Source organism: Oryctolagus cuniculus, chromosome 4 (assembly GCF_964237555.1).
Source record: "Oryctolagus cuniculus chromosome 4, mOryCun1.1, whole genome shotgun sequence".
Classification (NCBI taxonomy): domain Eukaryota; kingdom Metazoa; phylum Chordata; class Mammalia; order Lagomorpha; family Leporidae; genus Oryctolagus; species Oryctolagus cuniculus.
Genome location: NC_091435.1, coordinates 34,992,336 through 35,008,906, shown reverse-complemented (window position 1 = coordinate 35,008,906; position 16,571 = coordinate 34,992,336). Strand labels below are relative to the sequence as shown.

The following is a 16,571-nucleotide window of genomic DNA, read 5'->3' as shown; positions in this document are numbered from 1 at the left end:
CAACACTAATAAGTCTCCCCCACAATACGGCAATGAGAAGGCTTGGATTCGGTTTGCCTGATTGATAGGACTTGTAAGAGCCTGTGGCAACTCTAGCAAGTAGAGCAGAGTGTGTGCCGCGGGACACCGAAGACAGGCGCGTATCAACGCCAAAAATAAAAAGAAAGGGGGATCTGTGGGGAGCAATTCGGACTAGACTAAGTTACTGGAATTAAGACTTATTCTCTGCATCTGCTCTCCCACAATATGGCGCTGGGAGAGAAGAAAACAGCTTTTACACAGCTGCCTCCAGTTCAACCAATAAACTGTAGGACTTGCTCCTGATTGGAGGAGAGCAGCGTACTCGGCGTGTGGGCAGCCGAGTTGGGATTGGCGGAGGAGGACTATAAAGGAGGAGAGAGACGGCATGCACCAGGAACATCTATGGGGAACATCTAAGGGAACCCGTGCAGCCCCCGAGAGAACCGGCCGGCGGTGTGCCGCTCCCCTGCGGAAGTGGGGAATGCGGCCAGGGGGAACTGCCCTTCCACGGAGGTGGAAGGGATAGTAGCCAACCCGGGAAGAACCAGCAGCAAACCCGGGGAGGGCCGAGCAGATGAAAGAACAGCGCAGGGTCCTGTGTCGTTCCTCCACGAAGATGGGGAGCGACAATATTCAGCATTCAGGACATCTTTATTTTCTGTTTCCATTCTGATCATCATTAAAAACTATTTTTTTCAAATAGTTCTAGACTGCTAATAATCTATATTATTCTATAAACACATTTATCTTTGTATTTCTGTTTCTCAACTACACAAAGGCAAAAATTCATTGGCATTTTTATTGTAGACATGGTTGACTAACTTAAATAACCTTACACAACTTGGTATACAAGAGAGCCTTCCATTTTCTGTTTCTGTCCAAAAACACCCACAACACACATTTTATCATAATGAGTTGTTCAGTTGTGTTTTTTTAAGTCCAGGGTAAAAAGGGGACACTTTTTCAAGTTTCCTTTTTACCCTGTGCTCCAAAACTTTCAGATTTTGAAAAAATGGAGCAAAAGTAACTGAGTTCTATTAGATCTTGAGATTAAAAGCAGACTACAAATAAGAATAAACAATTAGAATTCCTAAAATGGAACTTAAATCTGGAACTTTGATCAGCAAAAACAAATGCCACAGCAAACTGAAAACTATTTTGAGGTGGTTCTCATTTCAAGGAAACATTTGCCTTGAAGTAAAAGGAAAGCAGGGTGGGAAGGTGATTGGATAATCTTATTTTTGTCACAATTTTGATGACAATTGATCAGAGGTAATTTGCAATAACTGTGAATCTTAGTCAGGGGTCTCTGCTAGTATCTAAAATAAAAAATAGCATGGAATACCAGTTAGAGATGTTACCTACAACTATATGAATAGTGCTTAAGGTTTCCACAGACATGATAATGCAAAATGTTTTAGAATTGCATGAAATATTTTGCATTTCTTGCAATTTTTATAAAGGATACAAAGTAAAAAGATTTTTCAAGGTTATATCATAGGCAAAGTACCTCTAATATGACTTAGCAGGATTAATTCTTATCTATGCCAGCTAAAATTGGGGGACAAGGGATGGGAACATAGCTACATGGCAAGTTGACATTTTGAGGAAAGGAAGACTCCAGAGTGCCTATCTCTAGTGGGTCACATTTTCCCACTCCAAATGGAAACTTTAATGTAGTACCCAAGCTCCATGCCCTTCCCTGATAAGGGAATGTAGATTAATCCTCTTTAATAAGTATTAACTCAGCCCAGATAATCAGAGTATAAAAATTCCATCAAATCTTTAAGCTGCCTTTGGATAGTTTAGTCAAATAAATTATATTTCATCAGTGGCCTTAAAACTCTGTATGTGAAGAGCTAAACAGTCTATAATTTACTCACTCATATTAAGTTGTACATGTTTACTGAATGTCATAAAATTTGCTATTCACAGGGACAATATTCATAAAATGTAACTTACCCTTTTAAAGGTAAAAATAAATTTACTCTCATTAAAAAGTTGATGAGTTCTGAAATTGTAAATGGGACTATCAATAGAACTGCTTTGAAAAGAATCATGCAGCCTTCATAAAGGTCATGATACAGTTATAACATAGAATATAGCTAGCTATATGTAATCCATCTGAAAGCTACATGGCTTTTCCTCAAGCTTACAAAGTTCATTTTCTATTTTCAAACACTATTATAGATATAATCAAATATTTACTCAATTATTATTTTCTGCCCAAATATCTTTACAATTACTCTTCCCTTTCTAACAACTAAAGTAGTCAATGTCTAGCAGTCAGGAACCCCACAGGCAGTAGATTGCTAGCAGTCAATGAAACTTAGGGTAAATAACATTGTGTGTTGTTCTAGAAAAGAGTATTATTTCATATAGAACATGAGATACAGGGATACTTTTTGTGTTCAAGTTGTCCATGTTTGGGCCATGGGTAAATCTGCATTGCATATTTGTATTTTAAGTATTTAAAGAAAGAATAAATATGAAAAACACAGAAGTGTGTCAGACTGTTCCGGGGGAATTCTCTACTTTCTGCCATGGAAAGAAACAGAACACATTCACATTACCTAGGAATTATCACTCCCAAGTAATTTCAGTTGAATTCATTTATTTTCCTTTTATTTGAATGCAAGAGATTGAAAAAGAGGAAGAAAGATAGAGATGACTGAGCCAGGTTGAAGCCAGGTAGCCAGAACTCAAATCTCAGTCTCCGACATGGGTGGCAAGGATCTAAGGACTTGAGCCATCACCTGCTTTCTTCCAAGGTATACATTAGCAGGAAGCTGGATCAGAAGTGGAGGAGCCAGGCTATGGGATGCAGGTGTCCCACATATCACTGCACCAAATGCCGGCCCCCACGCTCCCAGAACATCTACATGTAAAGGTTGAATTGACTGTTGATAGTCATATTGCATATATAATCTGATTTATTCATGTTCTGATAAATATGGTTATTCCTCTGACACACAAAGAATGAAATCAACAATGTGTAGCAGGTTTTATATATATATATATATATATATATATATAAGTTCTAAATGTTCAAATATCATTTTTGGAAATGAAAGCAAATAAAAGAGCAGCCATTATAAAAGTAATTCTGTGTGGACATTTGTTATCGAAGTTGAGACTCTCGTTAGGATGCCTGCATACCACATCAGAGCATCTGGATTGGATACCCGGCTCTGTTTCCTCACTATCTCTTTCTGTTAATGCAGACTCTGGGAGGCAGCAGTGATGGCCTGGGTGGGCCTCTGCAACATGCGAGAGGGCTCAAGTTAGGAGCCCTCCCTCTCTCTCTTCCTTCCTCCCCCATCTTTCTCCTTCTCATCTTCAGATTAAACAAAACAAACACCTTTTATAAAAAGAGTGGATACATTTTTGCCTATGTAGGGTGCATGGAAGACATCCTGCCCAAGTTAGAAACTCCACCCTGCAAGGTATTCTTATGTCTTCCAAGTAGTTAATATCTTCCCCTTCCTACTGTAGTGCTTAAGAAGACATTCAGAATGAAGAAATAAGAAAAAGGGAGTGCTGAAAACAAAGGTGACTGGCTTTACAATACTACTTCGGTCAGTCTAACTTTATTAAATATATGCAAATTACATCATATCTTCTACTATATGAAGTTGTGTGTCTATAATTTCAATTGAAGCCTTAAATAAGTGAATTATCCTGTGATAAAGATTTACCTACTAGTGCCAAAATTGACTGTTAATTAGAAAAAATATTTATTTCTGCTTTCATGAATCAATGATTTGAGACTATCTAGATATGACCATGTGGTGACACTGTGGGAATGTTAGACTTTTCATCTGGTAAGTCAAATCACATTGCATTAATTATACTGGATTTAGTTTCCATACTTATAAAATTAGAAGGTTTCCTGATAAATATTTACAAAAACCAACATATATGGTTTCCTGATAAATATTTACAAAAAACAACATATATGTTCCATATAGAATCTTTGTGTTCTTAAAATGGATTATTTGTTCATGCCTGAAATAGCAGAAATAGAAACATATGATAAATCTTGATAACCATTCCTACTAATAATTCTGTTCTTTTCCAATGTATAAGGATAATAACACGAAAATTCTAAAAGATGGAGGAGAGACCATTTTTGGAAGGGAATGTGTGCAAAGTCTCACCACATCTGAGATGCAGTGCTAGGTACCCGCAGCTTGGGTTTTCATTTGCTTTTCATCTGGAAGAGAACATCCGTTGCTAGAAGGCAAATTATCTGCCAAAAGGAAATCCATTCTGAGAGTCGGCCATCTATCAATTAAGTATAAAAGTTTTGAAAGCCCTTTCCCTGGCTTGGCCTTCTTCCAAAATATTTGAAGGGCGTATCACCTTCTGAGTTAGCAGTTCTTCAGCAAGCAGACTGCTATCAATCACAATGAGAAATGAAGATAGGAAATGTACTATTCTTGTCAAGCTCAAAGACCAACAGATATTTTCCAATTAAGTGCATAGAGTTTTCAAAGAACTGCTGTTGAAAAAGAAAAGTCTGTCTACTATAATTTCTAACAGTGCAAACCTACTAGCTGTGAGAGCTATTTTATTTATAAAGAGTGAGTGAATGAATAAGCATGGAGGATCAAAGGCACCCTCCCAAATGTGGATGTATTGGAACTCTGCACTGAAGTGACTGCACAGTCATCTTTTATTATTGTCCAGAAAGGCAAGTGCAGGGATAAAACACAAAATAGTCCTTGAATTAAATTAGTTCTTCCTGATGTTTTACATGATTTATACGAGTGTGTCACAGAGATGAAACGTAACATGGTGACTCACACAACAGATGGGTGCCGGAAGAAGGCAGAGGGGAGAAGGTAGAGAGAGGCACTTCAAAATGAGAAGGTACATTGAAGTATTGTGAAAGTTTGGGACCCTGAAACTCAGCAGTTATTTCCAAGCCCCTCTTCCTGACGTGACACGACTGGGCACGTAGGTACAGATCTAAAGGAAGCAGGCAGCCAGCAACCGATGAGAAACGAGAATGGCAACATCAGCGCATGACCACACATAGACACTCCTTGCCAAAGGACATGCTATCCCACTGTCCTCTCACTCTCCCAGTGTATTCTAACCAATAATTAAGAAATTTTATCTTTGTAAAATATAGACATGAGACAAAATGGTATCATCAAATGATATTTAAATGCTGTCAAATAACTAGGAAGATGACCAAGTTAGTGCTATCCCTTGCATTTTGTACTATTTAGACATTCTCAGTAGCATAGATTCCTACAAGATACAGCAGGTTAGAAGCTTAATAAGTAAAGAGGCTCCTGTCAAAATCAGTTATGCTGTTATCTATGCATCTTACAAAACATTACAAGATTAAATATAGCTTCAACAATCTCCAAAAGCATTTGCTGCATAATGTAAAATTATGATTCCTTCTTTATGAATTCTAAAAGTATAGAATATTGTGAGGCAATTTTGTTTTATCGCCATTGTTGGAGAAGATATTTAAAATGAATTGCAGATATAACTAAATGACACTTCAGTATTAAGTTCATTTTCTCAAACACTGACTTTATACATTTCTTTCTTCTCTTTCTCTGCCTGGGAGATATCTTGAAGGCCATACATTCTAAAATCATTTAAGTTTTGCCTTGGAATTTAAGAAGAAAACATTTTTGCAAACATTAAACCACCCAGGATCATCTTTTTATTATGTTGCTTTTCCTTCTTTTCCTTTTGCTTCCTTATAAATGGCTGCTTGTTTGCATTGACAGAGACCCCCTATTTAAGTGAATAGTAAATCACTTATTTCATGCCTCATCAGTCTTATTAATTCTGGTGAGATTTTGCTTGTTTATATTTTCCATCTGGGACATTGCCTGTTGCACTATGCATCCTGACCCACGGGAAAGTATGTTTCAAATCTTTTCTTTTTCCTAAGCATTTTAGCAACGTCATGCCTATATCCAGTTCTCACACAATGGCTCCCTAACCTGTAAGGTCTTGTATGGTTTTGAAGAACTAGTTGAGAAAAACAGTGAGGCATCTTGTCAGTATGTACTCCTGTAATGCTTCACTGGAGATATGAGCCATAAGACAGCCTTCTGGTCATAAAGCACTATGGTCAAGAGCAGTGAACTAAAGCATGTTGTCATAATTGCATTTTACAAGGCAGGATTTCAAAACAAGCCCAGACCCACGTTTCTTATTCCATTCCATTCCTTCCATTCATTTCATTACATTCTGAAAGAGGTTTTTCTTTTTTAGCCAGAAATTGTCTCTTACCAGCATAATTACTGAGTCCCTTTCTCTTCTTTCTTCGCCAATACAACCAGATGCTAAAACCCATCAAAATTACCCAGCAGGCACCACCAATCCCAGCTATAAAGGCTGGTTGCTTCACAACATCAGTGATTTGCTCAGTTATGCTGTTGTTATTTTCAGTAATAACAACTTCATTACGTCCCCCTATGGAAAAAAAATAATAGTAAAATAAACACAAGAACACATACATGACGCACCAAAGGCACAGACAGTTCCTTCAAAGGCAGGTATTTGCTTTGTTCCAAACCTGTCACAATTATTGATAAGCATATTAGATATTTCAAAGGAAACATCAAAACATAAATTTAGAAGAATGTGGTTACCTTATGTTTTGGTTTGCAACTGAGATCCATAACTACTTCCTGATTTACCACCTGTTATATTAAGTGCTAGGAACTGAAGTATCAGCAACTTTGCTTGATTTTAATACAGTTCTCCTTAAAAATTACATTTAGTACAAGGTATTTACAGGTCACCTCTCTGGTATGGCACTGCCAATATTCAAATGTTTATGATTCATAAGAATATAACTTGATACTATTAATATTCTACCAAATTAGTTATTTTTGTCAAGCATACTTTAATTTTCTGGAAAATACATACTACATAAAACAATGACACTTATGTAAGCATTCTTTCACAGAGATCAGCCTGCATAATAAAATGTCATGAAAAAGGAGAACTCCTGTACTCCCTTAAAGTATTTGAAACTAATTTGAGTAAAATATGAAGCAAGATTCCTACCTTACACTTTACACAAAAAATCCATTCAAAATGGATTAAAGACCTAAATCTATGACCCAATACCATCAAATTACTAGAGAGCATTGGGGGAAATACTGCAAGACCCTGGCCTAGGCACAGAATTCCTGGAAAAGACCTCAGAGGCACAGCCAATTAAAACCAAGATCAACAAGTGGGATTACATCAAATTGAGAAGCTTCTGTACAGCAAAAGAAACAGTCAGGAAAGTAAAGAGGCAACCAACAGAATGGGAGAAATTATTTGCAAACCATGCAACTGATAAAGGATTAATAACTAGAATATATAAAGCAATCAAAAAACTCAATAATAGCAAAGCAAACAACCCAGTCAAGAAGTGGGCAAAGAATATAGAGAATCGAAAATGAATCTTGATGTGAATGGAAGGGGAGAGGGAGTGGGAAAGGGGAGGGTTGCGGGTGGGAGGGATGTTATGGGGGGGAAGCCATTGTAATCCCTAAGCTGTACTTTGGAAATTTATATTCATTACATAAAAGTTAAAAAAATACATAAAAAAGAAAAAAAAGAACTTAAATAGACATTTCTCAAAAAAGGAAATCCAAATGTCCTACAGACACATGACAAAAATGCTTAGGATCACCAGCCATCAGGGATATGCAAATCAAAACCACAATGAAGTGTTATCTCACACCAGTTAGAATGGCTTTCATAAAGAAATCAACAAACAACAAATGCTGGGGAAGATGTGGAGAAAAAGGTACTCTAATCCACTGTTGGTGCGAATGCAAACTGGTAAAGACACTACGGAAGACAGTTTGGAAATACCTCTGAAATCTGAATATAGTCCTACCATACAACCCAGCCATCCCACTCCTCGGAATTTACCCAAAGGAAATGAAATCAGCAAATAAAAGAGTTATCTGCACCTCCATGTTTATTTCAGCTCAATTCACAATAACCAAGAATCAACCTACAGGCCCATAACGAAAAACTGGATAAAGAAACTATGGGATATGTACTCTATGTAATACTACACAGTGGTTAAAAAAAAATGAAATCCGGTCACTTACAGCTAAATGGATGAATCTGGAAAATATCATACTTAGTGAAATAAGCCAGTCCCAAAGGGACAAATACCATATGTTCTCCCTGATCTGTGACAACTAACAGAGCACCTAAAGGAAACCTGTAAAGTGAAACTGACACTATGAGAAGCAATTAATGAACAGCCCTTGTCTTGACTGCCTAGTAACAGTTTATTATTTTATTTTATTTATTTTTTATTCTTTTTTTCTCCACTTAATACCATTGGCTGAACTCTATACTTAACATATAATTAATCATAGATGTATTAAATGAAAATATATGCCAGTTAAAAATAAGAATGAGAATGAGAGAGGGAGGAGCTGTACAGATCAGCACACATTCCCACAGACTTAACCCTGAGGATGAAGCTAAAAACTTGCCATGGGTCTACAAATCCCATTTAGCTGGGTGGTATTAATCTCATATTATGTGATAAAGTGATCATATTAACTATGGAATTGATCACATAGATAGGACCATAAGTCAAAGGGATCACATAAATAAGACGAAGTGCCGGTCAGCGCTGCGGCTCACTAGGCTAATCCTCCGCCTGTGGTGCCGGCACCCCGGGTTCTAGTCCCAGTTGGGGTTCTCAATTCTGTCCCAGTTGCTCCTCTCCCAGTCCAGCTCTCTGCTGTGGCCCAGGAATGCAGTGGAGGGTGGCCCAGGTCTTTGGGCCCTGCACCCGCATGGGAGACCAGGAGGAAGCACCTGGCTCCTGGCTTGGGATCGGCACAGCGCACAGGCTGCAACACACCGGCCGTAACACACCAGCCATAGCGGCCATTTGAGGGGTGAACCAGTGGAAAAAGGAAGACCTTTCTCTCTGTCTCTCTCTCTCTCACTGTCTAACTCTGCCTGTCAAAAAAAAAAAAAAAAAAAAAAAGTAAAAAAAAAATAAATAAATAAGATCAAGTGCCTGGTAATAACAATAGATAGAATTACAAAGGAGAGACAAAATTTCAACATGGGAAGCAGTCCACACAGCAGACTCATAGAATGACAAATACCTTAAACAGCACTCTGACCTCAGAATCAGCACCTAAGGCATTTGGTTCTGACTGAAAATACCATAAGAGCATTTTAGGCATGGAAGGCCAAGACATAGTGGCAAAAATGGTTCTGGATGAAAGATCTATGTGAGTGAGACCCCAGTGGAAAGGGGCCATCAAAGGATGTAGTTTCTCTGAAGGAAGGAATTTCCACTTTGCATATAGCCCTATCTAAAAACAGACAGAGTTTGTGGACCCAAAAGGCTTCCATAGCCTTGGCAGCTCATGTCAAGAGCCTTGGGTGATCACAGACAGTGTAAATAAGTGTGTCAGCTATTAAATCATCAGCATTGTGTGTCTGTGTGGGTGCAAATAGTTGAAATCTCTACTTAGTTTAGAGTTGGTATTTTGTATATAAAACCAATTAAAAAGGAATCTTAATAGAAAATGAATGGGAGAGGGAATAGGAGGTGGGATAGGAGTGGGGGTGGGAGGGCAAGAATAGGGGGAAGAAACACTATATCCCTAAAAGCTTTACATACATAATTTGTATTCATTAAATAAAAACCTATAAAAAAGAAACTAATTTGAAATTCCTTTGAAATCTGAATATAACAGATAACTGTAAAATTAATTTTATGTTCTCCATAACTAAAAAAAAATTATATTTAAACTAGGATTATTCTAGAAGTGGTCATGTTTTTGAAAACTTGGACCTCTCAGAGGCAATGATGAAAATCTTAGTCCATTTTTATATAAGGTTTTAAAAGGCACGGAAAATATCAATGATACATTCAGTATTTCATATCAAGAAAGACATAAGATTTTCATTGTTTTAGAATCATGGTTCAGTAATATATTAGAATGAGTATAGTCTGACATCCTGGATTTGAGCACCATTTCTGTCACTTACTAATCAAATAAGCAGTAAGCATATACAGGGCACTTAATCCTTTTGAGACCCTGCTTCAGTCATTTAGCAACAGTACTGTATACATATTTTGGGAAGGTAATTGAAGTGATGATGAGAAAGAGGTTGGGAATACAATACTTTTTGGATGAAAATTATGATCCATGTAAGGCTAATGGCTACCTGAAGAGCTCTTCGTTCAACTACAGGAACATATTTTTAAGTTTTTTCAATCCACATGTGACTTGTTTAAAACCCTGCTTCTCCTTTCCTTGAGGACAGAAAATGAGCCTACCTTCTCATTATTCCTTGCAGCTGAATACAACAAAGTGCCTAAGTATTAGCCAATGGGACATGGGCACATGTCATGCACACTCTCTCAAGGACTGACCCATAACACTGAGTTGACAGTACTGGACATTCTTTCTTCATGCATTTAGTAGAAACCTGGACATGTAGGAGGATACTGAGAGGCTAAGATGTGGTAGAGATGTTGTTTGGAAAAAACTAATTCCCTGAATGACTGCATGGGGTGAAACTCCATTCCCCATTCTGCTGACCCATGTAAGACTAATCGCTGAATAAGAAAGAAACTTGTTTTGTTAAGCCAATCAAAATGCAGGCTTGTTTGTTAAGGAAGCTAGTGTTTCCTCAACCATATTCGTTTTCCACTCCTGTGTTAAATTCCAGATTTAAAAATCAGCTTCTCTTGTGCAGTAACCTCACTCACTGTCTCAATACGTGTACCATTGATAATTATACATGCATAAGAATAAAACAGTATTTAAAATGACTTTATAATGCTAACAGACCTAGCTGATGAACTTCTCAAGCATTAGCAGTTACTGAAAAGAGAAAACAAACAGCTTACAGAACAAATAGAAATTTATTTTTCTCATTTTTTAAAGGGTTTATAAAATAAAAGATCACATTTTAGTATGGTACAATATTAATGTTATTCAGGGTACATTACTACTTTTTATGCTGTTAGTATTTTTGAAACAATGTTGTCAACTGGACTAATTAGAGCATAGACATGGATGTGTGTGACCTGTAACGCTCCATTGTTCTTGCAGACAAAAAATATAATGAAATATAATGTGTCCCTCCCATTGGAGAGTAATGAAGAACAAAACTAATTTGTTGGACTAAAAATTAATTAGACACATCAGATTCGATTGTACCTATTACTGTGAAAGTTTGCAGCTGTTCCACATATTATTACCAACTATGTAATGTAAGCGTGAAAAGACCAAATGATTAGAGAAACACTAGCTATATTATCAAATATATACTGAAAATTTTAAGTCAATGTATATTTATTATACTAGACGATTGTTTGAAGCTTGTATACGTGAATGTATTTGGTTGTATTTTTGTGTCTACAATTGTTGATATTTTGGTGTAAATGTAACCTTATCATAGGAAACTGCAAATAAAAGATCACTCACTTGAAGCCTATTAAGCCTATGTGTTATATTTTTACAATATTTCAATGAATAGCCCTTTCATGGAACTTTCTAGAATGAATACTAAACTGACAGGGATAGATGATACAGTACATGGTTTGGTACAGGACACATCTAAAATTATCAACCATAAATCACATCAGATGCCAATGCATGATGTGATTAAAGCAAAGGGGAAATGAGGTAGAGCTTGAGTCACTTCAAGAGCTGTGGCCAGTATGGAAGAGACAATAGAGAAAGCATAAGTGAAACAGAAAAGATTAGTTATCACTAACTCACCTTTCAACTGAAGAATAACATTTGTGTAGATAAGGTTATCAGACAAGATTTGAAGGTAGATATGCAGGGGTAATTAAAGAAACAATTAGAAGCCTTCTCAATACAACAGTAGACATTAAGAAGAAATAAATCTCTAGAGGGCAAATAAGATTTTCTGGATTGAATTGTGCTTCGGTGCCCTTGTACCTATGTGCTCATTTTAAGTGCTTCAGTTTCTTTTCTAAGATTACATCTTGAACACAGCACTTGCTAATGACTTTAATAGGAGATATTGAATGTCATTTACTAAACTGTGCTTTATTTCAGAGAAAAAAATTGAAAAGCATGTCTATGGCACATTAAACAATAAATTAAAACCTACTGATCATCCATTTGAAGACTCGGTCTTTCAAATGAAAGAAGAGGGGCTGGCACTGTGGCACAGTGGGTAAGGTCACCACCTGAAGTGCCGGCATCCCATATGGGTGCCGGTTTGAGTCCCGGCTGCTCCCAATCCAGCTTTATGCTATGGCCTGGGAAAGCAGTAGAAACTGGCCCAAGTTCTTGGGTCCCTGCACCCACATGGGTGACTCAGAAGTTCCTGGCTCCTGGCTCCAGATGGGCGCAGCTCTGGCCATTGAGGCCATTTGGGGGAGAATACTTCTCTCTCTGCCTCACTGTAACTCTGCCTTTCAAATAAATATATCTTTTTATTAAAAAAAAAAAAAGAGTTAAGAAAAATTTTCTATTTGATTTAAAACAATCTAAATTAACTTCATTATTTTAAATTACCTTACAGTTGTTTTGTATTTAGTTGTGACAGGACATGAGTTTGGTTATATAGAGTGCTTGTAATGTCTTACTGGACTCCAAGTACAATCTCCAAAACATTGTTAAACAAATAGTCACTAGGAAAAGGGGAAAAAGATTCTCTGGCTTGAGAAATATATATTTTACTAAAGATAATAGAAAACTAAAATGGGAATGGAAAATACAGTTATTTGGCAATCTTACTGTGAGATAGAATAATTACATCAATCAATCCATTTCATACATATATACCAGAGAGACAGAAAAAAGGGAAATTTTTGTTTACTTATCTAGGACACACATATAGCAAAAAATACCTTTCAAACACTTTTCATATATAGTTTGAAAGTGAAAAATGAATTACTTATTTCTAAATAGTATATAAGAAATGCATGTGTCAAATATACATATATATTTCATACATACATATAGACATTAGTTAAATCCTTTTGGGTATACCTGTATTTCTTTCTTATTCCAATTTATTCTAGAAAATCTCAGAAGGGCAAGATTGTAGGTTTCCCTCAGGTTAAGGAATTAATTCAGTCTGAATGGCTAATTAAGAAATGGAAGGCAATTTAAAGAAAAGGTAATACTGTAACTTTTTCTCCTCAATGCTTTTAACGTATAAAACCAAGAAAAACTAGACTATCTAAAAATCATTCCCATCATGACTAAATGCTAGATCTGCCCATACATAATAAATAGTGTGTAATAGAAATTATTATCCAGAAACTATACTCTGCATGCACCATTTTAGAAAATAATGAGAATAGCTTGTATAGAACACTAGAAAAATGTTTTAAAAATGTGCAAACTCTGGGAAGAATATTTAAAAATATTTTTTTCAAACTTGAATGCATTTCCAAGCAAATAAAAGCTTAATGAACTGAAAGGGGCCTGCCTCTGGAATGAACGGAGATCTACCAAACGAAATCTTCATTTCTGAGACTATTTTCTTTCCCATTAGAGTTCTCAATCCACAAACTTAGAGTCATGATTTTGCCCTCAGAATAAGGATAAACCATAAGCAGTTGCATACAAACAAAATAGAAAAACCAAGATGACATAAGTTCAAAGTGATCAGCTGGTAATGCCACTGCCTGTTAGAACAAACAACACTCTTCACAATATCAAAATACAGTCTCTCATCTGCAATGCCCAATATACACTAAGTAGGTAAATAGATAAATACCTTACTGGGCATGTAAACATAAATGAACAACAGATAAGCCATAAAAATATGCCCCACGATCAACAGGAAAAATAGTCAACAGAAATAGACCAGGAGGAAACACAGACATTGACATTAGTAGAAAAGGAGTTTAAAGCAGTAAGTACAGTATGTTTATGGGCATAAAGGTAATATTGCTATAATGAATGAACATAGAGAAAAATACAAGAAAGAAATGAAAATATAAAGGAAAGAAAATGAATACTGTAGAATTAATGGTGTAACGTGAAATGAATAGTTCTCTGGATTTTCCACCTGTTGCCATGATGGAATGACGGGAATGAGACAAGTGCTCCCACCACAAACAAGTAGAACACTGGGCAAAACATGTGAGAGAAAAGGGAAAAGTGAAGATTGCTATACAGAGAAGAGGAAACAAACAAGGGGAATATTCCTATTTTCACAGGAGACAATTTGGAAAATGGGATGCATTAAATGGAAATGCAAACACTGCCAAGCAGCCTGTTTGAAGACATCAAAGCACTGAGAAGGCTGCAAGAACTGAATTTATGGAGAATATTAGAAACACAAAATATTTGTTCCTATTTCTAATTTGATGGACAGATAATTCATTAGAGAAATAACAATAATGATGCTATAATTTCTGACGTGTTTACTACATATAAGGGCTTCAAAAAGTCCACTGAAAAATGGAATTAGGAAATTTGTGCATTTTCAATGAACTTTTAAAATCTCTCTTACAGAGAAGTAAAACAACAACAAAGAATGAGAAGAAGGGAATGGAATTATATTGCTTTAAAATCCTTATATTATAAGCAATCCTGGTGTTATCACTACAAAAAAGAGGTAGATCTAAAAATCTGAAAAATATATAATACTGGAAGTTTCTCAGTTAATTTAAAGAGAGCCAGGAATCAGAAAAAAGTGAATAAAGTCATAGAAAACAAATAGCAAGATGGTAATTTTAAGCTCAAACATATGAATAATTACTTCAATGACAGCATTCTAAACACTGCAATTAAAAGGAGTTCTTCCCAAATTGGATTTAAAAACAAGACCTGATACTATGCAACTTAAATTACAAAAGTAGGCATTCAACAGAGAGATACAGGTGTTAAAATAAAAAGATACAAAAAAGACAAAACATGTAAACTCTTATTATGACGTGGCTATACTAATATCAGCAAAGTAAATTTCAGGACAAGAAATTCTACCAGGACATTTCATAATAATAAAGGATAAATTAAGAAGATAAAAGAATCTCAACATGTATTCACTTAGAACTGAATAGCAAAATACATGAAGCAAAAAGTTACCGATTAAAAGGACAAATACACAAATACATTTTATCATAAATGTCCAGAATCTCTTTTTCCAGTAATTGAAAGAACCAACGGACAGAAAATCACTATGGACCACCACAAAGAGGAAAATGCACCCACCTTTCAATTGTGCATAAGAAACTTTTACAGTCTAAATTGGGATCATAAAATAAAACTTCATCCAGAAGACACTAAGTTCATACAAAGTATATTCTCTGACTAAAGTAAAATTAAATGAGAAATCGGTTACAAAAAAGATATTAGGAAAAATCCCCAAGCATTTGCAAATTACAAAATATACTTCTAAAATCTCCTGTGAGGGGTGGGGGGAATGATATCCTTAAGGAAAGTATGTATTTTCTATTCCATGGTAAATGGAAATACAACACACCAAAATGTAAGATTCAATGGAAGAAATGCTTAACTTCTTTAGCATAAAAACTTTAAACTGTTCATATCAGAGAAGAAGAAAGTTCTGAAAGGATGTAAGCTTTGTTCTTATGAATCAAAAGTAAATACTAGGGGCCGGTGCTGTGGCATAGTAGGTTAAGTCTGTGCCTGTTGGCTGGCATTCCATATGGGTGTCCATTAGAGTCCAAGCTGCTTCCTTATGATCCAGCTCCTTGCTAATTGCCTGGGAAAGCACTGGAAGATGGCCCAAGTCACTGGGCTCCTGCACCCACGTGGGAGACCCAGATGAAACTCTGGACTCCTGGCTTCTGATTAGCCCCAATTCAGCCATTGTGACCATTTGGGGAGTGAACAAGTGGATGGAATGTCTCTCCCTCTCTCTGTAACTCTGCCTCTCAAATAAATAATCTTTTAAAAAAAGAAATAAAAGAAGTTAGAAAAATAATAAAGCCAAATGTCTATATGCTGAAAAGATTATTACAACTGGTATATCTTCATCAAGATTGACCAAAATAGGCTAGAGAGTGGTAGGTCCATGGTCTAGGAGTTAAGACACCAGTTGAAATGCCTGTGTCCCACGATAGCGTGACTAGGCTTGATACCTGGCTCCAGCTCCTCATGCCAGCTTTCTGCTAGCACAGACCCTGGGAGCCTGCAGGTGTGGACTCCTGCCTCTCCTGGGTGAGACATGCACTGAGTTCCTGGTTTCTGCCTTTGGCCTTGGCCACGTCCCTTTCATTCCGGGCATTTGGAGCTCTCTCTGTTCTATCCGCCTCTCTCTTTCCCCCTGTGTCCGCCTCTCACATAAAGAAATAATTTTTGTAACAAGGACAAAGGTATAAAAGTGGGAACAGGGAAATAAGTTGGGGGAACACATAAATCCTCAGCATGTAGGAATAAAAGAAGGGATATTCCATTACCCCCTGTATCCTCAGACATTACAGTAATTAAAGGGATCATCAGAAACAACCACATACACCAATTTGGGACATGCCCATTTGGACTTGCCCCAAATGGTGGAGTTAGAAATGTGCCAGGGGATTCCAATACAATCCCATCAAGGTG

General features: G+C 36.6%; 1 protein-coding gene across 29 annotated transcripts in view; it reads right to left on the bottom strand.

The window, feature by feature from the left end:
• The window catches only part of ROBO2 (roundabout guidance receptor 2), a 1,427,252-nt gene that overhangs the window by 56,482 nt on the left and 1,354,199 nt on the right, over positions 1 to 16,571 (bottom strand). For all 29 annotated transcript variants that reach the window (XM_070071923.1, XM_070071922.1, XM_051859424.2 and 26 more), the window contains one exon: positions 6,292 to 6,474. In XM_070071923.1, the coding sequence (XP_069928024.1) occupies positions 6,292 to 6,474 (183 nt within the window). The remainder of the gene's footprint in view (positions 1 to 6,291; positions 6,475 to 16,571) is intronic.